At 37.6% G+C, this 26357-nt stretch overlaps 1 protein-coding gene across 1 annotated transcript in view; it reads left to right on the forward strand.

The window, feature by feature from the left end:
* LOC139753280 (adenine phosphoribosyltransferase-like) overlaps positions 1-24896 on the forward strand; it is a 116347-nt gene extending 91451 nt beyond the window's left edge. Inside the window, exon 2 of the mRNA XM_071669556.1 lies at positions 23996-24896. Within this exon, the coding sequence (XP_071525657.1) occupies positions 23996-24596 (601 nt within the window). The 3' untranslated portion in view covers positions 24597-24896. The remainder of the gene's footprint in view (positions 1-23995) is intronic.
* The last annotated feature ends 1461 nt before the right edge of the window (positions 24897-26357 follow it).

Here is a 26357-nt window from a genome sequence, read left to right on the forward strand (position 1 = left end):
ATACGGTGTGGCACCAACGAGAGAGGGAGAGTTGCAGCATTCGTTGGAGACTCGATGCCAGACATGACCTGCTGCTAGGCTGTTCTCCCACACACACACACACACACACACACACATACACACACACACACACACACACACACACACACACACACACACACACACACACACACACACACACACACACAAAAGTTATGAGAAAAAAATAAAAGCGAAAAAAAGACAATGTAGAAAAAGTAGAACAAAAGTAGTTATCTTTGTTGAGTAATTGATGAAGTAACTCTACACACATCATGTGGCCTTACTTCTACAATTTCTATAACCATCGCAGGACATTTCTATAACAACCATGACAACACATCTATATAGGAACAACCAAAGTACACCTGTATAACAACCATCAAAGCAAACCTGTATAGCAACCACTTCAGAACACCTTAATGAGGACCATCACATCACACCCTTATAACAACTGTCAGAGCACACCGTTATAACAAGCATCACTGCAGGCCCGTATAATAACAATCACAACATATCTTCATTGTAGTCACTATAGCACACCTCTGTAGCAAACATCACAGAACAGCTGAATAACAACTATCACAGCATATCGCTATAACAACATTCATGATACGCCTGACGAGTAACTACTGAAGGACAACTGCAAACAACAATCAATACACACCTGTGTAACAACCATTACAATACACCTATATAAGAGGCACCACAGCACACCTGTATAACAACCATCACGTTACAACTATACTCTAACCATCTTATCTAAAGATAATTATCATACAGGTGTGTTGTATTACATGTCATACGAGTATGTTTTGATAATTTTCATCCAGAAAATTTATATAATAGCCATCATAACACGAGTGAAATAATTATCACAAAACACCTGTATAACAGCGAACACAACACCCCTATCTTCGTATCATCATGCCTGCTTCACAGCTATCAGCAAGTGCTTGTATAACAACTAGTATAGCACACCTGTAATACATTTATCTCATTACACCTCAGCACAACACACCTTTATAACAACCAGCATAATACACCTGAATTACAACTATTTCATTACGCCTGTATAACAACACGTTTGCATAAAGACTTTCGAAAATCTTTATAACGTTACGTGATTAGGTAATCCTTTAATTCCATTCGAAATCATATGGCTTCTCTGACGATAACTATAACAATCATACTGAACCAGTTCCTACTTTGATATTGTTACGTCTCTTGTCATGATGATAACTGTGATGATGACAATGACGATGATGATGAGATTAATAACGATGAAGATGGGAATGATGATAATGATAAAAATTATAGTGATAATCATAATAATGATGATTATGACGGAAGTGATAATCATTTGGATGATAGCAAAGATGGTAATAATGCTCATGGTGTGGATCATATCGATTAAGATGATAATTACAAATTGTAACTATGACAATGATAATCTAACACGAAGGTAAATGAAGCTTATGGTGATTACAATGGTGTTTATCAATGAAAGTAATTATTCTTTTCTATAATAATTGATCTCCGTTTCCCGCGTTAGAGAGGTAGCGCCATACACGCACATACACACATACATACTTTTTTTTTTTTTTTTTTTGCTTTGTCGCTGTCTCCCGCGTTTGCGAGGTAGCGCAAGGGAACAGACGAAAGAAATGGCCCAACCCACCCCCATAAACATGTATATATATACGTCCACACACGCAAATATACATACCTACACAGCTTTCCATGGTTTACCCCAGACGCTTCACATGCCCTGATTCAATCCACTGACAGCACGTCAACCCCGGTATACCACATCGATCCAATTCACTCTATTCCTTGCCCTCCTTTCACCCTCCTGCATGTTCAGGCCCCGATCACACAAAATCTTTTTCACTCCATCTTTCCATCTCCAATTTGGTCTCCCACTTCTCCTCGTTCCCTCCATCTCCGACACATATATCCTCTTGGTCAATCTTTCCTCACTCATTCTCTCCATGTTCCCAAACCATTTCAAAACACCCTCTTCTGCTCTCTCAACCACGCTCTTTTTATTTCCACACATCTCTCTTACCCTTACGTTACTTACTCGATCAAACCACCTCACACAACTCGTTGTCCTCAAACATCTCATTTCCAGAACATCCATCCTCCTGCGCACAACTTCAAATTATCTATTCATATTCATATTGTACTTTGTCACTGTCACCTGCATTTGTGAGGCAGCGCAAGGATCCACACACGCACATATACATACCTACACTTTTCAACATATACATACAAATACATACACAGACATATACATATATACACATGTACATAATTCATACCTGCTGCCTTTATTTATTCCCGCTGCCACCCCACCACACATGACATGACAGCCCCCTACCCCCGCATGAGTGCCAGGTAGAGCTAGAAAAAGAACACAGAGGCCACATTCGTTCACAGTCAATCTCTAGCTGTCATGTATAATGCACCGAAACCACATTTCCCTTTCCATATCCAGGCCACACAATACCCCAGACACTTCACATGCCCGGGTTCAATGCACTGACAGCACGTCGACCCCAGTATACAACATCATTCCAATCCACTCTATTCCTTGCATGCCTTTCACCACCCTGCATGTTCAGGTCCTCGATTGTTCAAAATCTTTCTCACTCCATCCTTCCACCTCCAATTTGGTCTCCCACTTCTCATCGTTCCCTCCACCTCTGACACATATATTCTCTTTGTCAACCTTTCCTCACTCATTTTCTCCATGTGACCAAAAAATTTCAATACAACCTCTTCTGCTCACTCAACCACATTCTTTTTAATACCAAACATCTCTCTTACCCTTTCATTACTTACTCGATCAAACCACCTCACACCACCTATTGTCCTCAAACATCTCATTTCCAACATATCCACCCTCTTCCACATAACCTTATCTATAGCCCACGCCTCGCAACCAAATAACATTGTTGGAACAACTATTCCTTCAAACATACCCATTTCTGCTTTCCGAGATAATGTTCTCGCCTTCCACACATGCTTGAACGCTCCCAGAACATTCACCCCCTCCCTATCCCTGTGACTCACTTCCACTTCCATCCGCTGCCAAATCCACTCCCAGATATCTAAAACACTTCACTTCCCCAGTTTTTCTCCATTCAAACTTACCTCCCAATTCACTTGTCTCTCAAACCTACTGCACCTAATAACCTTGCTCTTATTCACATTTACTCTCAGCTTTCTTCTTTCACACACTTTACCAAACTCAGTCACCAGCTTCTACACTTTCTTACCCTAGTCAGCCACCAATGCTGTATCATCAGCGAACAACAACTGACTTACTTCCCAAGCCCTCTCATCCACAACAGACTGCATTCTTGCCCCTCTCTCCAAAACTCTTGCATTCACCTCCCTAACAACCCCACACATAAACAAATTAAACAACCATGGAGCCATCGTGCATCCCTGCTGCAAACCGACATTCACTGGGAACCACTCACTTTCCTCTCTTCTTACTCATACACATGCCTTACATCCTCAATAAAAACTTTTCACTGCTTCTATCAACTTGCCTCCCACACCATAAACTCTTAAGAACTTCCACGGAGCATCTCTATCAACTATCATATGCCTTCAAACTATAATTCATATTCATAAAACTGAATACATATCCCAAGATCCCCCAAAATTTCTTACTGCTAAAGCTAAAATTTCCAAGAAAATCTCAAACAAATTATATATCTCTCTGAGAATGTTTGAGGACAATGTGTGGTGTGAGATGGTTTGATCGAGTAAGTAGCGTAAGGGTAAGAGAGATGTGTGGAAATAAAAAGAGCGTGGTTGAGAGAGCAGAAGAGGGTGTTTTGAAATGGTTTGGTCACATGGAGAGAATGAGTGAGGAAAGATTGACCAAGAGGATATATGTGTCGGAGGTGGAGGGAACGAGGAGAAGAGGGAGACCAAATTGGAGGTGGAAAGATGGAGTGAAAAAGATTTTGTGTGATCGGGGCCTGAACATGCAGGAGGGTGAAAGGAGGGCAAGGAATAGAGTGAATTGGAGCGATGTGGTATACCGGGGTTGACGTGCTGTCAGTGGATTGAATCAAGGCATGTGAAGCGTCTGGGGTAAACCATGGAAAGCTGTGTAGGTATGTATATTTGCGTGTGTGGGCGTATGTATACACATGTGTATAGGGGTGGGTTGGGCCATTTCTTTCGTCTGTTTCCTTGCGCTACCTCGCAAACGCGGGAGACAGCGAAAAAAAAAAAAATATATATATATATATATATATATATATATATATATACATGTTGAGATGTATAGGTATGTATATGTGCGTGTGTGGATGTGTATGTATATACATGTGTATGTGGGTGGGTTGGGCCATTCTTTCATATGTTTCCGTGCGCTACCTCGCTAATGCGGGAGACAGCGACAAAGTATAATAAATAATTATATCAATATGGTTGACTTTCTGTTGTGTGTTTCAACAACTGGTTTGACTGTATGTCATACTTATTGTCTTGTAATTTATACTATTAGAGGTGAACCAAATGTTAGTTCTTTTATGTCAGTTGGAGATTCTACTACAACTATATCAAGTCCTAAATTGGAATTGAGAGTAGGGGTTGTAGTAATAAGATCAGTTTTATCATGATTGTTATTCTCAGAGAGATACATACATATACATATCATAATACACATATGTACATACAAATACACAGACATATGCATATATATCTACATGTACATATTCATACTTATGTGCCCTCATCCATTTACGGCGCTATCCCGCCCAACAGGAAATAGCATCGTTGCTCCCTGCTTAAGCGAGGTAGCGCCAGGAAAACAGACAAAAAAGGACACATTAGTTCACACTCAGTCTCTAACTGTCATGTGCAATGCACCAAAACTAAACATCCCTATCCGCATTAAGACCCTACAGACCTTTTCAAGGTTTATGCCAGACACACACCCTGGTTTAGTCCATGACAGGACGTGGACCAAGGTATACGACATCGTTCCAATTCACTCTATTCAATTTATTCCTTGTTCCTTCCACCTCTGACATATATATCCTCACTGTCAACCTTTCCTCACTCATTCTGTCCATATATCCAGATTATTTCAACACACCATCTTCTGCTCTCTCAACTACACATCTCTCTTACCCTTTCATTACTTACTCGATCAAACCACCTCACACCACTATTGTCCTTAAACATTTCATTTCCAACACATCCACCCTTCTCCGCACAACACTATCCATAGCCCATGCCTCACAACCACATGATATTGTTGGAACTTCAAACATACCTATTTTTCCTCTTTGAGATTACGTTCTCTTCTTCCATGCAATCTTCATCACTCCCAGAATCATCTCCCCTCTCCTACCCTGTGACTTACTTCGGCTTCCATGGTTCCATTCGCTGCTAAGTCCACTCTCAGATATCTAAAACATTTCATTTCCTCCAATTTTTCTCCATTCGAACTAACTTGTCCCTCAACCCTTCTGAACCTAATAACCTTGCTCTTATTCACAATTGCTCTGTACTTTCTCCATTCACACACTTTTCCAAACTCAGTCACCAACTTCTGCACTTTCTCAGTCGAATCAGCCACCAGTGCCTCATCATCGGCGAGCAATAACTGGCTCACTTCTCCATTCGAACTTACATCCCAACTAACTTGTCCCTCAACCCTTCTGAACCTAATAACCTTGCTCTTATTCACAATTACTCTGTACTTTCTCCATTCACACACTTTTCCAAACTCAGTCACCAACTTCTGCACTTTCTCAGTCGAATCAGCCACCAGTGCTGCATCATCGGCGAGCAATAACTGGCTCACTTCCCAGGCCCCTCTCATCTCCAACAGAATGCATACTCGATCCTCTCAGCAAAACTCTTGCATTCACCTACCTGACAACCCCATCCATAAACAAATTAAACAACCATAGGGATATCACACACCCTTGCCGCAGACCGGCCTTCACTGGGAACTAATCTCTTGCCTCTCTTCCCACTCATACACGCCTTACATCCTTGATGAAATCTTTCCACTACTTCTAGCAGCTTACCTCATACACCATATACTCTTAAGACCTTCTAAAAATCATCTCTACATCCCTATCATATGCTTTCTTCAGATCCATAAATGCTACATACAAATCTATCCGTTTTTCTAAGTATCTCTAGCACATATTCTTTAAAGCAAATACCTGATCCACACATTCTCTACCACTTCTGATCCCACACTTCTCTCTACCACTTCTGATCCCACACTTCTCTCTACCACTTCTGATCCCACACTTCTCCTTCCCCAACTGATGCTCTGTATATGCCTTTACCCTGTCAATCAATACCCTCCCACACATTATCCCAGAAATGCTCATCAAATTTATGCCTCTATAGATTAAACACTTATCTTTATCCCCTTTGCTTTTGTACAATGGAACTATGCATGTATTCCGCCAATCCTCAGGCACCTCACCACGATCCATACATATATTGAATATCCTTACTAACCAATCATTAACACAGTTACCTCCTTTCTTCATGAATTCAACTGCAATACCATCCAAACCCGCCTCCTTCAGGATTTCATTTTCCGCAAAGCTTTCACTACCCTTTCTCTCTAAACCAAACCATTCTCCCGGACCCTCTCACTTTGCAAACCACCCCGACCAAGACACCCTACATTTGCCTGTGTATCATCAAACATATTCAACAAACGTTTAAAATTCTAATCTCGTTCTCACTCCATCACTACCTGTTATAATTCTCCTCCCCCTTGCCCCTTCGACCGATGTTCCCATTTGTTCTCTTGTCTTACGCACGTTCTACCTCCTTCCAAAATATGTTTCATTCTCTCTAAAGTGTAATGATAGTCTCTTACCACAACACTCATTTGAACACTTTTTAAACCCTTGCACCCTCCTCTTGACCTCCTTCCACTTTTCTTTTATACATCTCCCATTTATTTGCATTCCTTCCTAGTAAACATTGTCCAAACGCCGCTCTTTAATATTTAACTAACTTTACTGCCTCATCTCACTTCTCACTACCCGTTCTAATCTGTCCGCCTCACACCTCTCTCACGCCACATTCATCTTTGCACATGCCATTAATGCTTATCTAAATACATCCCATTCCTCACCCACTCCCCTCACGTCATTTGCTCTCACCTTTTGCCATTCTACTCTCAATATCTCCTGGTGCTTCCTCACACAAGTCTCCTTTCCAGGCTCACTTTACTCTTACCACTCTTCTCCCCAATATCATCTCTTCTTTTTTGAAAACTTCTACCAATCTTCACCTTCGCCTCCACAAGATAGTAATCAAACACCAATCCACCTGCCTGTCTCAGCACTTTAACATCAAAGTCTCGCTTTTAGAAACCCTCTCACCATCTCTCCTACTCACATACGTATCCTTATGTATATCTCACTTTTAAACCAGGTATTACCAATTACCAGTCTTTTTTTCAGCACACAAATCCACAAGTTCTTCACCATTTCCATTCACAGCACTGAATATCCAATGTACACCAATTATACCCTCGACTACCATATTACTCACCTTTGCATTTGAATCACCCATCAATAATACCCAGTTTCGTGCACCAAAGCTGCTGATAAACTCACTCAGCTACTTCCAAAACACTAGCCTCTCATGATCTTTCTTCTCATGAACAGGTGTATAAGGGCAAGTGATCACTCATCTCCCTCCATCATCTTTCAGTTTTAACAATATCAATCCAAAATTTACTTTCATATACTCTATCACACACTCCCAGAGCTCCTGCTTTATGGGTAGTGATACTCCTTCCTGATCTCTCGACCCCTGCTTTCCTCCCAAAACTTTTCCTCACCATTCTTCCCATTTATCCTATAGCTTCGTTTCACTCAGAACCAGAACATCCTGGCTTGTTTCCTCAAAAAGCATAATACTTACCTCTCCTTCTCATCTTGATTACATCCATACACATTCAGACACCCCACTCTGAACCTTCGAGGAGAATGAGCACTCCCCACTTGACTCCTTCTGTATACCCTTTTAGAAATTGAGATATCTGCGCGCGCGCACACACACACGCACACACACACACACACACACACACACACACACACACACACACACAGACACATACACACACAAACACACACACACACACACACACACACACACACACACAGCGGAGGGAGCAATTGAAGCAAAAGTGTCACATGGTGGGGGAGGGGGCGAAAGTTTTGGGAGCGTTGAAGAATATGGGGAAGGCGAGAACATTATCTCGGAAAGCAAAAATGGGTATGTTTGAAGGAATAGTGATTCCAACAATATAATATGGTTGCGAGGCGTGGGTTTTGCGGGGAAGGGTGGATTGCTAGAAAAGAGATGTTTAGGTCGTTTGATCAAGTAAGTGATGAAAGGATAAGAGGGACGTGTGGTAATAAAAAAGAGTGTGGTTGAGAGAGCTGAAGAGGGTGTTTTCATGTGGTTTGGTCACATGGCGAGAATGAGTGAGGAAAGATTGACAAAGAGAATATATGTCTAAGAAGTGGAGGGATCGAGGAGAAGTGGGAGATCAAATTAGAGATGGAAGTTTGAAAGTGAAAAAGATTTGAACGATCGGGGCCTAAACATGCAGGAGAGTGAAAGGAATGCAAGGAATAGAGTGAAATGGAACGATGTGGTGTATATATATATATATATATATATATATATATATATATATATATATATATATATATATATATATATATATATTTTTTTTTTTTTTTTTTTTGCTTTGTCGCTGTCTCCCGCGTTTGCGAGGTAGCGCAAGGAAACAGACGAAAGAAATGGCCCAACCCACCCCCATACACATGTATATACATACGTCCACACACGCAAAATATACATACATACACAGCTTTCCATAGTTTACCCCAGACGCTTCACATGCCCCGATTCAATCCACTGACAGCACGTCAACCCCGGTATACCACATCGCTCCAATTTACTCTATTCCTTGCACTCCTTTCACCCTCCTGCATGTTCACGCCCCATTCACACAAGATCTTTTTCACTCCATCTTTCCACCTCCAATTTGGTCTCCCTCTTCTCCTCGTTCCCTCCACCTCCGACACATATATCCTCTTGGTCAATCTCTCCTCACTCATTCTCTCCATGTGCCCAAACCATTTCAAAACACCCTCTTCTGCTCTCTCAACCACGCTCTTTTTATTTCCACACATCTCTCTTACCCTTACGTTACTTACTCGATCAAACCACCTCACACCACACATTGTCCTCAAACATCTCATTTCCAGCACATCCATCATCCTGCGCACAACTCTATCCATAGCCCACGCCTCGCAACCATACAACATTGTTGGAACCACTATTCCTTCAAACATACTCATTTTTGCTTTCCGAGATAATGTTCTCGACTTCCACACATTCTTCAAGGCTCCCAGAATTTTCGCCCCCTCCCCCACCCTATGATCCACTTCCGCTTCCATGGTTCCATCCGCTGCCAGATCCACTCCCAGACATCTAAAACACTTCACTTCCTCCAGTTTTTCTCCATTCAAACTCACCTCCCAATTGACTTGACCCTCAACCCTACTGTACCTAATAACCTTGCTCTTATTCACATTTACTCTTAACTTTCTTCTTTCACACACTTTACCAAACTCAGTCACCAGCTTCTGCAGTTTCTCACATGAATCAGCCACCAGCGCTGTATCATCAGCGAACAACAACTGACTCACTTCCCAAGCTCTCTCATCCCCAACAGACTTCATACTTGCCCCTCTTTCCAAAACTCTTGCATTCACCTCCCTAACAACCCCATCCATAAACAAATTAAACAACCATGGAGACATCACACACCCCTGCCGCAAACCTACATTCAATGAGAACCAATCACTTTCCTCTCTTCCTACACGTACACATGCCTTACATCCTCGATAAAAACTTTTCACTGCTTCTAACAACTTGCCTCCCACACCATATATTCTTAATACCTTCCTCAGAGCATCTCTATCAACTCTATCATATGCCTTCTCCAGATCCATAAATGCTACATACAAATCCATTTGCTTTTCTAAGTATTTCTCACATACATTCTTCAAAGCAAACACCTGATCCACACATCCTCTACCACTTCTGAAACCACACTGCTCTTCCCCAGTCTGATGCTCTGTACATGCTTTCACCCTCTCAATCAATACCCTCCCATATAATTTACCAGGAATACTCAACAAACTTATACCTCTGTAATTTGAGCACTCACTCTTATATACATATATATATTCCTATGAGTCCACGAGGAAAATGAAACACGAAAAGTTCCCAAGTGCACTTTCGTGTAATAATCACATCATCAGGGGAGACAAAAGAGAGGAATATAACAGTCAGTTGATATACATCGAAGAGACGAAGCTAGGACGCCATTTGGTAAACATGTGATTGTCCAAAACATACAACTAGCGTTCATAAACTTATCATTTTACAAATCTCATCAACAATAAAGTTATCTAATTTGTACAGACCATCACTAATATTAAGATTATAAATCTTTGTGTATTTAATAATAGAAGATTCAATGATATTTCTCTTGGTGATAGAGTTAGAGTTAACAACTGAGATGGCGTTACTCCAGTCAATACAATGATCATAGTTTTTAACATGATCAAACAAGGCATTTGATTCCTGTCCCGTTCTTATACTATATTTATGTTGCTTAAGTCTAACAGAAAGATCCTTACCAGTCTGACCAACATAAAATTTATCACAGTTTCCACAAGGAACTTTATAGATGCAACCAAGAGAATTTTCTGGTGAATTCCTGATTAAGATATTTTTTATAGTATTATTGTTGCTAAAGGCAACATTTACATTAAAGGATTTAAGGAACATGGGAAGCAAAGTGAAATTATTATTAAAAGGGAGAACTAAAAGATTCTTGGTGTTAATGGGAGGTTTGGGATCAACTCTATAAAATGATTTCTTTGCTAACTTAAGGGATTTATCAATGAAAGATCTAGGGTACTTTAACTCAGATCCAATAGAATGTATCTTCTCAAACTCATCATCAATAAACTCTGGACTGCAAATACGTAATGCCCTTAGGAACATAGATTGAAATGATGATAATTTAACTCTGTCATGTTGAGATGAGTAATATTTGATATATGAGCATACATTGGTGGGTTTTCTGTATATGCTAAACTTAAACTTGTTTCCTTGTCTATGGATCATGCAATCTAAAAATGGTAACATACCATTATTTTCATTTTCTACAGTAAATTTGATGGAAGGTACTAAATTGTTAAGTAAGGGGAGAAATATTTGTAAATTTTCATCTGTTGGCCAAACACAAATAACATCATCTACATACCTAAACCAAATTGCTTTAGAAGGTAAGATATCCTTTAGTAATTTTGTTTTAAAAGATTCCATATAAAGATTACTAAGTACAGGTGAAAGAGGGTTACCCATTGCCATACCAAATTTTTGAGCATAATAATCTCCATTAAATTGAAATACACAGTCTTTTATACACAATTTTATCAGTTCAATAAAATTAGACTTTGAAACAGGTAATTGAATATCATCCAAGACATCAAATAAATATTCTAAAAGGTCATCAACTGGAACTTTAGTGAAAAGTGAGGAAACATCAAAGCTAACTAGTTTGAAATCAAAATTAATGTTGATATTGTTTAGCTTGTTGACTAAATCTACATTGTTCATGATATCAGAATTTGATACCTTACCTACTAAAGGGCTTAATAAGGAAACTAACCATTTTGATAATTCATATGTGATGGAGCCTACTGTACTCACTATAGGTCTTGCTGGAAAATTTTGTTTATGTGTTTTGATAAGTCCATACATATATGGCAATGAAGGGGACAAAGATGACAAATTTTTGATAAGAGAAATGTTACCTTTCAACAACAACTTCATTTCTTTATTGAAGTGAGAATTAACTGCTTCTAATGGATTTTTTACTAAGTTTAGAATATGTTGTGTTATCATTTAGAAGATCATTCATTTTAGATAAATAGTTACTTTTGTCTAAAATCACAACTGGACCAAGAACACAAACCCATCTTTTGTGGTAAACCTGTGTAATAACCAACTAGATAAAGATTCCTTGTGTGCATTAGGCTATGGTTTAAGTTTTGTATGCTCTAACAGAGAACCCAGCTGTGTTGATGTCACAAAGTCTTTTTGTAATTTAGGAAAATACAGTAATTTAAGTAATGATGATATTAATATTTGCAAGGGTTTAGTGTATGCCAGTTTGTCAAATCCAGTGGAAGCTAATTGCCCTAAAAGATTCATAAGAGCTATTAACACCTTAAAAAAAGACAAGGATGTACATATTACTAAAGCAGATAAGGCTAACACTGTTATGATTTTAGACAAAAGTAACTATTTATCTAAAATGAATGATCTTCTAAATGATAACACAACATATTCTAAACTTAGTAAAAATCCATTAGAAGCAGTTAATTCTCACTTCAATAAAGAAATGAAGTTGTTGTTGAAAGGTAACATTTCTCTTATCAAAAATTTGTCATATTTGTCCCCTTCATTGCCATATATGTATGGACTTATCAAAACACATAAACAAAATTTTCCAGCAAGACCTATAGTGAGTACAGTGGGCTCCATCACATATAAATTATCAAAATGGTTAGTTTCCTTATTAAGCCCTTTAGTAGGTAAGGTATCAAATTCTAATATCATGAACAATGTAGATTTAGTCAACAAGCTAAACAATATCAACATTAATTTTGATTTCCAACTAGTTAGCTTTGATGTTTCCTCACTTTTCACTAAAGTTCCAGTTGATGACCTTTTAGAATATTTATTTGATGTCTTGGATGATATTCAATTACCTGTTTCAAAGTCTAATTTTATTGAACTGATAAAATTGTGTATAAAAGACTGTGCATTTTAATTTAATGGAGATTATTATGCTCAAAAATTTGGTATGGCAATGGGTAACCCTCTTTCACCTGTACTTAGTAATCTTTATATGGAATTTTTTGAAACAAAATTACTAAAGGATATCTTACCTTCTAATGCAATTTGGTTTAGGTATGTAGATGATGTTCTTTGTGTTTGGCCAACAGATGAAAATTTACAAATATTTCTCCCCTTACTTAACAATTTAGTACCTTCCATCAAATTTACTGTAGAAAATGAAAATAATGGTATGTTACCATTTTTAGATTGCATGATCCATAGACAAGGAAACAAGTTTAAGTTTAGCATATACAGAAAACCCACCAATGTATGCTCATATATGAAATATTACTCATCTCAACATGACAGAGTTAAATTATCATCACTTCAATCTATGTTCCTAAGGGCATTACGTATTTGCAGTCCAGAGTTTATTGATGATGAGTTTGAGAAGATATATTCTATTGGATCTGAGTTAAAGTACCCTAGATCTTTCATTGATAAATCCCTTAAGTTAGCAAAGAAATCATTTTATAGAGTTGAGCCCAAACCTCCCATTAACACCAAGAATCTTTTAGTTCTCCCTTTTAATAATAATTTCACTTTGCTTCCCATGTTCCTTAAATCCTTTAATGTCAATGTTGCCTTTAGCAACAATAATACTATAAATAATATCTTAATCAGGAATTCACCAGAAAATTCTCTTGGTTGCATCTATAAAGTTCCTTGTGGAAACTGTGATAAATTTTATGTTGGTCAGACTGGTAAGGATCTTTCTGTTAGACTTAAGCAACATAAATATAGTATAAGAACGGGACAGGAATCAAATGCCTTGTTTAATCATGTTAAAAACTATGATCATTGTATTGACTGGAGTAACGCCATCTCAGTTGTTAACTCTAACTCTATCACCAAGAGAAATATCATTGAATCTTCTATTATTAAATACACAAAGATTTATAATCTTAATATTAGTGATGGTCTGTACAAATTAGATAACTTTATTGTTGATGAGATTTGTAAAATGATAAGTTTATGAACGCTCGTTGTATGTTTTGGGCAATCACATGTTTACCAAATGGCGTCCTAGCTTCGTCTCTTCGATGTATATCAACTGACTGTTATATTCCTCTCTTTTGTCTCCCCTGATGATGTGATTATTACACGAAAGTGCACTTGGGAACTTTTCGTGTTTCATTTTCCTCGTGGACTCATAGGAATATCCTGATCACGCGGAAAATTGTGATCCTTTCCATTATATATATATATATCTTTCTTTCTTTCAAACTATTCGCCATTTCCCGCATTAGCGAGGTAGCGTTAAGAACAGAGGACTGGGCCTTGAGGGAATACCCTCACCTGGCCCAATTCTCTGTTCCTTCTTTTGGAAAATTAAAAAAAAAAAAAACGAGAGGGGAGGATTTCCAGCCCCCCGCTCCCTCCCCTTTTAGTCGCCTTCTACGACACGCAGGGAATACGTGGGAAGTATTCTTTCTCCCCTATCCCCAGGGATAACATATATACATATATATATATATATATATATATATATATATATATATATATATATATATATATATATATATATATATATATATATATATATATATATATATATCACTTGACTAATACTAAATATAAATTCTTTTCCTCTACAGCTAATATTGATGCAGTGAGTAATGTTCTGGATGATTAAGCTGTACTTATATCACAGATGTTCAAATAAATACGATTAGATTAATAATGAACAACTTTTAATCAAAACTTTAATATTTTTCATTCCTACAAACTGTCAATCAAAAACCCAATCAAATGTCAAATCTAAAAACAGTAGTAGGATTAAGCATTCAGGGCAAGACAATAAAACTGAAAAATATCGCTAAATACCTACTACATTGTTTAACCACTGTGCATGCTTTTCACCAAGCGTTTTCTGATATGATTTAGTTTGAAGACATTTATTTATCAGGTCTCTTTCACCAAGAAGAACAGCACTCCATTCACTGTTGACTGTTTCCACACAAGATCTTTTCAGGGCTGGAGGTGGTGGAGAACAGGTTCTTTGGGGATAAGAGCAGAGGAGATCTCTCAAACGCATCAAAATATATATATATATATATATATATATATATATATATATATATATATATATATATATATATATATATATATATATATATATTTTTTTTTTTTCTTTTTTTTTTATACCTCGTCGCTGTCTCCCGCGGTTGCGAGGTAGCGCAAGGAAACAGACGAAAGAAATGGCCCAACCCCCCCCATACACATGTACATACACACGTCCACACACGCAAATATACATACCTACACAGCTTTCCATGGTTTACCCCGGACGCTTCACATGCCTTGATTCAATCCACCGACAGCACGTCAACCCCTGTATACCACATCGCTCCAATTCACTCTATTCCTTGCCCTCCTTTCACCCTCCTGCATGTTCAGGCCCCGATCACACAAAATCCTTTTCACTCCATCTTTCCACCTCCAATTTGGTCTCCCTCTTCTCCTCGTTCCCTCCACCTCCGACACATATATCCTCTTGGTCAATCTATCCTCACTCATTCTCTCAATGTGCCCAAACCATTTCAAAACACCTTCTTCTGCTCTCTCAACCACGCTCTTTTTATTTCCACACATCTCTCTTACCCTTACGTTACTTACTCGATCAAACCCCCTCACACCACACATTGTCCTCAAACATCTCATTTCCAGCACATCCATCCTCCTGCGCACAACTCTATCCATAGCCCACGCCTCGCAACCATACAACATTGTTGGAACCACTATTCCTTCAAACATACTCATTTTTGCTTTCCGAGATAATGTTCTCGACTTCCACACATTCTTCAAGGCTCCCAGAATTTTCGCCCCCTCCCCCACCCTATGATCCACTTCCGCTTCCATGGTTCCATCCGCTGCCAGATCCACTCCCAGACATCTAAAACACTTCACTTCCTCCAGTTTTTCTCCATTCAAACTCACCTCCCAATTGACTTGACCCTCAACCCTACTGTACCTAATAACCTTGCTCTTATTCACATTTACTCTTAACTTTCTTCTTTCACACACTTTACCAAACTCAGTCACCAGCTTCTGCAGTTTCTCACATGAATCAGCCACCAGCGCTGTATCATCAGCGAACAACAACTGACTCACTTCCCAAGCTCTCTCATCCCCAACAGACTTCATACTTGCCCCTCTTTCCAAAACTCTTGCATTCACCTCCCTAACAACCCCATCCATAAACAAATTAAACAACCATGGAGACATCACACACCCCTGCCGCAAACCTACATTCAATGAGAACCAATCACTTTCCTCTCTTCCTACACGTACACATGCCTTACATCCTCGATAAAAACTTTTCACTGCTTCTAACAACTTGCCTCCCACACCATATATTCTTAATACCTTCCTCAGAGCATCTCTATCAACTCTATCATATGCCTTCTCCAGATCCATAAATGCTACATACAAATCCATTTGCTTTTCTAAGTATTTCTCACATACATTCTTCAAAGCAAACACCTGATCCACACATCCTCTACCACTTCTGAAACCACACTGCTCTTCCCCAGTCTGATGCTCTGTACATGCTTTCACCCTCTCAATCAATACCCTCCCATATAATTTACCAGGAATACTCAAGAAACTTATACCTCTGTAATTTGAGCACTCACTCTTATATACATATATATATTCCTATGAGTCCACGAGGAAAATGAAACACGAAAAGTTCCCAAGTGCACTTTCGTGTAATAATCACATCATCAGGGGAGACAAAAGAGAGGAATATAACAGTCAGTTGATATACATCGAAGAGACGAAGCTAGGACGCCATTTGGTAAACATGTGATTGTCCAAAACATACAACTAGCGTTCATAAACTTATCATTTTACAAATCTCATCAACAATAAAGTTATCTAATTTGTACAGACCATCACTAATATTAAGATTATAAATCTTTGTGTATTTAATAATAGAAGATTCAATGATATTTCTCTTGGTGATAGAGTTAGAGTTAACAACTGAGATGGCGTTACTCCAGTCAATACAATGATCATAGTTTTTTAACATGATCAAACAAGGCATTTGATTCCTGTCCCGTTCTTATACTATATTTATGTTGCTTAAGTCTAACAGAAAGATCCTTACCAGTCTGACCAACATAAAATTTATCACAGTTTCCACAAGGAACTTTATAGATGCAACCAAGAGAATTTTCTGGTGAATTCCTGATTAAGATATTTTTTATAGTATTATTGTTGCTAAAGGCAACATTTACATTAAAGGATTTAAGGAACATGGGAAGCAAAGTGAAATTATTATTAAAAGGGAGAACTAAAAGATTCTTGGTGTTAATGGGAGGTTTGGGATCAACTCTATAAAATGATTTCTTTGCTAACTTAAGGGATTTATCAATGAAAGATCTAGGGTACTTTAACTCAGATCCAATAGAATGTATCTTCTCAAACTCATCATCAATAAACTCTGGACTGCAAATACGTAATGCCCTTAGGAACATAGATTGAAATGATGATAATTTAACTCTGTCATGTTGAGATGAGTAATATTTGATATATGAGCATACATTGGTGGGTTTTCTGTATATGCTAAACTTAAACTTGTTTCCTTGTCTATGGATCATGCAATCTAAAAATGGTAACATACCATTATTTTCATTTTCTACAGTAAATTTGATGGAAGGTACTAAATTGTTAAGTAAGGGGAGAAATATTTGTAAATTTTCATCTGTTGGCCAAACACAAATAACATCATCTACATACCTAAACCAAATTGCTTTAGAAGGTAAGATATCCTTTAGTAATTTTGTTTTAAAAGATTCCATATAAAGATTACTAAGTACAGGTGAAAGAGGGTTACCCATTGCCATACCAAATTTTTGAGCATAATAATCTCCATTAAATTGAAATACACAGTCTTTTATACACAATTTTATCAGTTCAATAAAATTAGACTTTGAAACAGGTAATTGAATATCATCCAAGACATCAAATAAATATTCTAAAAGGTCATCAACTGGAACTTTAGTGAAAAGTGAGGAAACATCAAAGCTAACTAGTTTGAAATCAAAATTAATGTTGATATTGTTTAGCTTGTTGACTAAATCTACATTGTTCATGATATTAGAATTTGATACCTTACCTACTAAAGGGCTTAATAAGGAAACTAACCATTTTGATAATTCATATGTGATGGAGCCTACTGTACTCACTATAGGTCTTGCTGGAAAATTTTGTTTATGTGTTTTGATAAGTCCATACATATATGGCAATGAAGGGGACAAAGATGACAAATTTTTGATAAGAGAAATGTTACCTTTCAACAACAACTTCATTTCTTTATTGAAGTGAGAATTAACTGCTTCTAATGGATTTTTTACTAAGTTTAGAATATGTTGTGTTATCATTTAGAAGATCATTCATTTTAGATAAATAGTTACTTTTGTCTAAAATCACAACTGGACCAAGAACACAAACCCATCTTTTGTGGGAAACCTGTGTAATAACCAACTAGATAAAGATTCCTTGTGTGCATTAGGCTATGGTTTAAGTTTTGTATGCTCTAACAGAGAACCCAGCTGTGTTGATGTCACAAAGTCTTTTTGTAATTTAGGAAAATACAGTAATTTAAGTAATGATGATATTAATATTTGCAAGGGTTTAGTGTATGCCAGTTTGTCAAATCCAGTGGAAGCTAATTGCCCTAAAAGATTCATAAGAGCTATTAACACCTTAAAAAAGACAAGGATGTACATATTACTAAAGCAGATAAGGCTAACACTGTTGTAATTTTCGACAAAAGTAACTATTTATCTAAAATGAATGATCTTCTAAATGATAACAACATATTCTAAACTTAGTAAAAATCCATTAGAAGCAGTTAATTCTCACTTCAATAAAGAAATGAAGTTGTTGTTGAAAGGTAACATTTCTCTTATCAAAAATTTGTCATATTTGTCCCCTTCATTGCCATATATGTATGGACTTATCAAAACACATAAACAAAATTTTCCAGCAAGACCTATAGTGAGTACAGTGGGCTCCATCACATATAAATTATCAAAATGGTTAGTTTCCTTATTAAGCCCTTTAGTAGGTAAGGTATCAAATTCTAATATCATGAACAATGTAGATTTAGTCAACAAGCTAAACAATATCAACATTAATTTTGATTTCCAACTAGTTAGCTTTGATGTTTCCTCACTTTTCACTAAAGTTCCAGTTGATGACCTTTTAGAATATTTATTTGATGTCTTGGATGATATTCAATTACCTGTTTTCAAAGTCTAATTTTATTGAACTGATAAAATTGTGTATAAAAGACTGTGCATTTTAATTTAATGGAGATTATTATGCTCAAAAATTTGGTATGGCAATGGGTAACCCTCTTTCACCTGTACTTAGTAATCTTTATATGGAATTTTTTGAAACAAAATTACTAAAGGATATCTTACCTTCTAATGCAATTTGTTTAGGTATGTAGATGATGTTCTTTGTGTTTGGCCAACAGATGAAAATTTACAAATATTTCTCCCCTTACTTAACAATTTAGTACCTTCCATCAAATTTACTGTAGAAAATGAAAATAATGGTATGTTACCATTTTTAGATTACATGATCCATAGACAAGGAAACAAGTTTAAGTTTAGCATATACAGAAAACCCACCAATGTATGCTCATATATGAAATATTACTCATCTCAACATGACAGAGTTAAATTATCATCACTTCAATCTATGTTCCTAAGGGCATTACGTATTTGCAGTCCAGAGTTTATTGATGATGAGTTTGAGAAGATATATTCTATTGGATCTGAGTTAAAGTACCCTAGATCTTTCATTGATAAATCCCTTAAGTTAGCAAAGAAATCATTTTATAGAGTTGAGCCCAAACCTCCCATTAACACCAAGAATCTTTTAGTTCTCCCTTTTAATAATAATTTCACTTTGCTTCCCATGTTCCTTAAATCCTTTAATGTCAATGTTGCCTTTAGCAACAATAATACTATAAATAATATCTTAATCAGGAATTCACCAGAAAATTCTCTTGGTTGCATCTATAAAGTTCCTTGTGGAAACTGTGATAAATTTTATGTTGGTCAGACTGGTAAGGATCTTTCTGTTAGACTTAAGCAACATAAATATAGTATAAGAACGGGACAGGAATCAAATGCCTTGTTTAATCATGTTAAAAACTATGATCATTGTATTGACTGGAGTAACGCCATCTCAGTTGTTAACTCTAACTCTATCACCAAGAGAAATATCATTGAATCTTCTATTATTAAATACACAAAGATTTATAATCTTAATATTAGTGATGGTCTGTACAAATTAGATAACTTTATTGTTGATGAGATTTGTAAAATGATAAGTTTATGAACGCTCGTTGTATGTTTTGGGCAATCACATGTTTACCAAATGGCGTCCTAGCTTCGTCTCTTCGATGTATATCAACTGACTGTTATATTCCTCTCTTTTGTCTCCCCTGATGATGTGATTATTACACGAAAGTGCACTTGGGAACTTTTCGTGTTTCATTTTCCTCGTGGACTCATAGGAATATCCTGATCACGCGGAAAATTGTGATCCTTTCCATTATATATATATATATCTTTCTTTCTTTCAAACTATTCGCCATTTCCCGCATTAGCGAGGTAGCGTTAAGAACAGAGGACTGGGCCTTGAGGGAATACCCTCACCTGGCCCAATTCTCTGTTCCTTCTTTTGGAAAATTAAAAAAAAAAAAAACGAGAGGGGAGGATTTCCAGCCCCCCGCTCCCTCCCCTTTTAGTCGCCTTCTACGACACGCAGGGAATACGTGGGAAGTATTCTTTCTCCCTATCCCCAGGGATAACATATATACATATATATATATATATATATATATATATATATATATATATATATATATATATATATATATATATATATATATATATATATATATATATCACTTGACTAATACTAAATATAAATTCTTTTCCTCTACAGCTAATATTGATGCAGTGAGTAATGTTCTGGATGATTAAGCTGTACTTATATCACAGATGTTCAAATAAATACGATTAGATTAATAATGAACAACTTTTAATCAAAACTTTAATATTTTTCATTCCTACAAACTGTCAATCAAAAACCCAATCAAATGTCAAATCTAAAAACAGTAGTAGGATTAAGCATTCAGGGCAAGACAATAAAACTGAAAAATATCGCTAAATACCTACTACATTGTTTAACCACTGTGCATGCTTTTCACCAAGCGTTTTCTGATATGATTTAGTTTGAAGACATTTATTTATCAGGTCTCTTTCACCAAGAAGAACAGCACTCCATTCACTGTTGACTGTTTCCACACAAGATCTTTTCAGGGCTGGAGGTGGTGGAGAACAGGTTCTTTGGGGATAAGAGCAGAGGAGATCTCTCAAACGCATCAAAATATATATATATATATATATATATATATATATATATATATATATATATATATATATATATATATATATATATATATATATTTTTTTTTTTTCTTTTTTTTTTATACCTCGTCGCTGTCTCCCGCGGTTGCGAGGTAGCGCAAGGAAACAGACGAAAGAAATGGCCCAACCCCCCCCATACACATGTACATACACACGTCCACACACGCAAATATACATACCTACACAGCTTTCCATGGTTTACCCCGGACGCTTCACATGCCTTGATTCAATCCACCGACAGCACGTCAACCCCTGTATACCACATCGCTCCAATTCACTCTATTCCTTGCCCTCCTTTCACCCTCCTGCATGTTCAGGCCCCGATCACACAAAATCCTTTTCACTCCATCTTTCCACCTCCAATTTGGTCTCCCTCTTCTCCTCGTTCCCTCCACCTCCGACACATATATCCTCTTGGTCAATCTATCCTCACTCATTCTCTCAATGTGCCCAAACCATTTCAAAACACCTTCTTCTGCTCTCTCAACCACGCTCTTTTTATTTCCACACATCTCTCTTACCCTTACGTTACTTACTCGATCAAACCCCCTCACACCACACATTGTCCTCAAACATCTCATTTCCAGCACATCCATCCTCCTGCGCACAACTCTATCCATAGCCCACGCCTCGCAACCATACAACATTGTTGGAACCACTATTCCTTCAAACATACCCATTTTTGCTTTCCGAGATAATGTTCTCGACTTCCACACATTTTTCAAGGCTCCCAAAATTTTCGCCCCCTCCCCCACCCTATGATCCACTTCCGCTTCCATGGTTCCATCCGCTGACAGATCCACTCCCAGATATCTAAAACGCTTCACTTCCTCCAGTTTTTCTCCATTCAAACTCACCTCCCAATTGACTTGACCCTCAACCCTATATATATATATATATATATATATATATATATATATATATATATATATATATATATATATATATATATATATATATATATATATATATATTATCCCTGGGGATAGGGGATTAAGAATACTTCCCACGTATTCCCTGCGTGTCGTAGAAGGCGACTAAAAGGGGAGGGAGCGGGGGGCTGGAAATCCTCCCCTCTCGGTTTTTTTTTTTTTTTCAATTTTCCAAAAGAAGGAACAGAGAATTGGGCCAGGTGAGGGTATTCCCTCAAAGGCCCAGTCCTCTGTTCTTAACGCTACCTCGCTAATGCGGGAAATGGCGAATAGTTTGAAAAAAAAAAAATATATATATATATATATATATATATATATATATATATATATATATATATATATATATATATATATATATATATAAGAGTAAATGTGAATAAGAGCAAGGTAATTAGGTACAGTAGGGTTGAGGGTCAAGTCAATTAGGAGGTAAGTTTGAATGGAGAAAAACTGGAGGAAGTAAAGTGTTTTAGATATCTGGGAGTGGATCTGGCAGCGGATGGAACCATGGAAGCGGAAGTGGATCATAGGGTGGGGGAGGGGTCGAAAATCCTGGGAGCCTTGAAGAATGTGTGGAAGTCGAGAACATTATCTCGGAAAGCAAAAATGGGTATGTTTGAAGGAATAGTGGTTCCAACAATGTTGTATGGTTGCGAGGCGTGGGCTATGGATAGAGTTGTGCGCAGGAGGATGGATGTGCTGGAAATGAGATGTTTGAGGACAATGCGTGGTGTGAGGTGGTTTGATCGAGTAAGTAACGTAAGGGTAAGAGAGATGTGTGGAAATAAAAAGAGCGTGGTTGAGAGAGCAGAAGAGGGTCTTTTGAAATGGTTTGGGCACATGCAGAGAATGAGTGAGGAAAGATTGACCAAGAGGATATATGTGTCGGAGGTGGAGGGAACGAGGAGAAGTGGGAGACCAAATTAGAGGTGGAAAGATGGAGTGAAAAAGATTTTGTGTGATCGGGGCCTGAACATGCAGGAGGTTGAAAGGAGGGCAAGGAATAGAGTGAATTGGATCGATGTGGTATACCGGGGTTGACGTGCTGTTAGTGGATTGAATCAGGGCATGTGAAGCGTCTGGGGTAAACCATGGAAAGCTGTGTAGGTATGTATATTTGCGTGTGTGGACGTATGTATATACATGTGTATGGGGGTGGGCTGGGCCATTTCTTTCGTCTGTTTCCTTGCGCTACCTCGCAAACGCGGGAGACAGTGACAAAGCAAAAAAAAAAAATATATACATTTATATATATATATATATATATATATATATATATATATATATATATATATATATATATATATATATATATATATATATATATATATATATATATATATATATATATATATCACCTGTTGCACCTGAAATCAGCATGATTCATTGTTTACTCACAGTTAATATATTTCAGTGATTGCAAGAAATTTCATTGCAACATGTGTCCAAGTGCTACTGGCGACCCAGAGGACGTATATTGATGATGATATTGATGTAGTCAATAGTTGACGACATCTTAGGCTTATGCGGAATCTATCAATATCATATGTAAATAAGAATAGAATCAAAAGATTGCTTGAAGGTCACGTTGCTCTTCTGCTGGAGTTTGGGTGAGGGAAACACCGTGTCAGACCAACGAGTGGAACGTATCATTGAGAAGATTGGTACATATCCTGACTTTCCCAAACCTGGGATTATATTTAAAGACATCTTTTCTGTTCTCGCTGACCCTTCTGTATTCAAGGATTTGATGATTGTTTGTGAAGAACGGATCAGGATTATGGGTCCTGATGTGGATGTAGTAATGGGACTAGAATCTAGAGGCTTTCTGCTTAGCACCCCCTTGGCCTTAGCTCTTGGTGTGCCCTTTGTACCTGTTCGAAAGAAGGGTAAATTACCGGGAAAGTTGAAGCAAAAGTCATACTCATTGGAATATGGAACAGATGTATTTGAGGCACAGGCAAACAGTATAACACCAGGCCAGAAGGTGGTCATTGTGGATGATCTATTGGCCACAGGAGGTACCATGAAGGCTGCCTGTAATTTGGTAAAAGCAATGACTGGATCTGTGGCACTGTGTCTTGTCTGCATTGAACTTGAAGGCCTAAAAGGTAGAAACAAACTGGAAGACCCTTCTGAGTCTGTTGTCAGATTCTAAATTCTAAGATTACGTAAGTATTCTTTTTAAATGTGTGGTATGTTTAATGATTTAAAAAAAAGTATTTTGTTTAAATTTTGTGAGCTAGCTTGTAGAAAATGAGTCCCAGTATCAACAATTCATATGTGCTCAGTATTGAACTGGGAAGTATGTCAATCAGGATCATGATGTCATACCAGAGGAAAAAGATCTGTTCAGCCATACTTATGTCATGTTTTCTTTCATTGTTCCCTTAAATTATTGCATTTGTACATACTACTGTAGCTAGTTAGATTGCACTGTATATGTATTTAGTCCAAAAAGGAGTTTATGACCCTAAAGTGATAAACAAATGTACATGTATTTTTGGTACAAAACTAGGCACAAACACACACACTCACACACACACAAAACAAGTAAATACATTACTTTAAAAAGCTTTGGTTTCGGTACATCATACATGACAGCTAGAGAATAGTGTGAAGAAATGTGGCCTTTGTTGTCTTTTACTAGCGCTACCTCGCGCGCATGTGGGGGGAGTGGGTTGTCATTTCATGTGTGGAGGGGTGGCGACGGTAATGAAAGGAGCGGGGGGCTGGAAATCATCCCCTCTCGTTTTTTTTTTTTTTTTTTTTAAATTTTCCAAAAGAAGGAACAGAGAGGGGGGGGGGGGGGGAAGGTGAGGATATTCCCTTAGAGGCCCAGTCCTCTGTTCTTAACGCTACCTTACTAACGCGGGAAATGGTGAATAGTTTCAAAAGAAAAGGGAAGAAAAAAGAATATATATACATATATATATATATATATATATATATATATATATATATATATATATATATATATATATATATATATATATATATATATATATATATTTATATATATATTATTTTCATTATTTTCTCTTGTCGCTGTCTCCCGCGTTTGCGAGGTAGCGCAAGGAAACAGAAGAAAGAAATGGCACAACCCACCCCCACACACATGTACATACATACACGTCCACACACGCAAATATACATACCTATACATCTCAATGTACACATATATATACACACACAGACACATACATATATACCCATGCATACAATTTACACTGTCTGCCTTTATTCATTCCCATCGCCACCTCGCCACACATGGAATACCATCCCCCTCCCCCCTCATGTGTGCGAGGTAGCGCTAGGAAAAGACAAAAAAGGCCCCATTCGTTCACACTCAGTCTCTAGCTGTCGTGATATAATGCCCGAAACCACAGCTCCCTTTCCATATTCAGGCCCCACACAACTTTCCATGGTTTACCCCAGACGCTTCACATGCCCTGATTCAATCCACTGACAGCAAGTCAACCCCGGTATACCACATCGATCCAATTCACACTATTCCTTGCCCGCCTTTCACCCTCCTGCATGGTCAGGCCCCGATCACTCAAAATCTTTTTCACTCCATCTTTCCACCTCCAATTTGGTCTCCCACTTCTCCTCGTTCCCTCCACCTATGACAGATATATCCTCTTGGTCAATCTTTCCTCACTCATTCTCTCCATGTGCCCAAACCATTTCAAAACACCCTCTTCTGCTCTCTCAACCACGATCTTTTTATTTCCACACATCTCTCTTACCCTTACATTACTTACTCGATCAAACCAACTCACACCACACATTGTCCTCAAACATCTCATTTCCCGCAAATCTACCTTCCTGCGCACAACTCTATCCATAGCCCACGCCTCGTAACCATACAACATTGTTGGAACCACTATTCCTTCAAACATACCCATTTTTGCTT

Source organism: Panulirus ornatus, chromosome 2 (genome assembly GCF_036320965.1).
Source record: "Panulirus ornatus isolate Po-2019 chromosome 2, ASM3632096v1, whole genome shotgun sequence".
Lineage (NCBI taxonomy): Eukaryota > Metazoa > Arthropoda > Malacostraca > Decapoda > Palinuridae > Panulirus > Panulirus ornatus.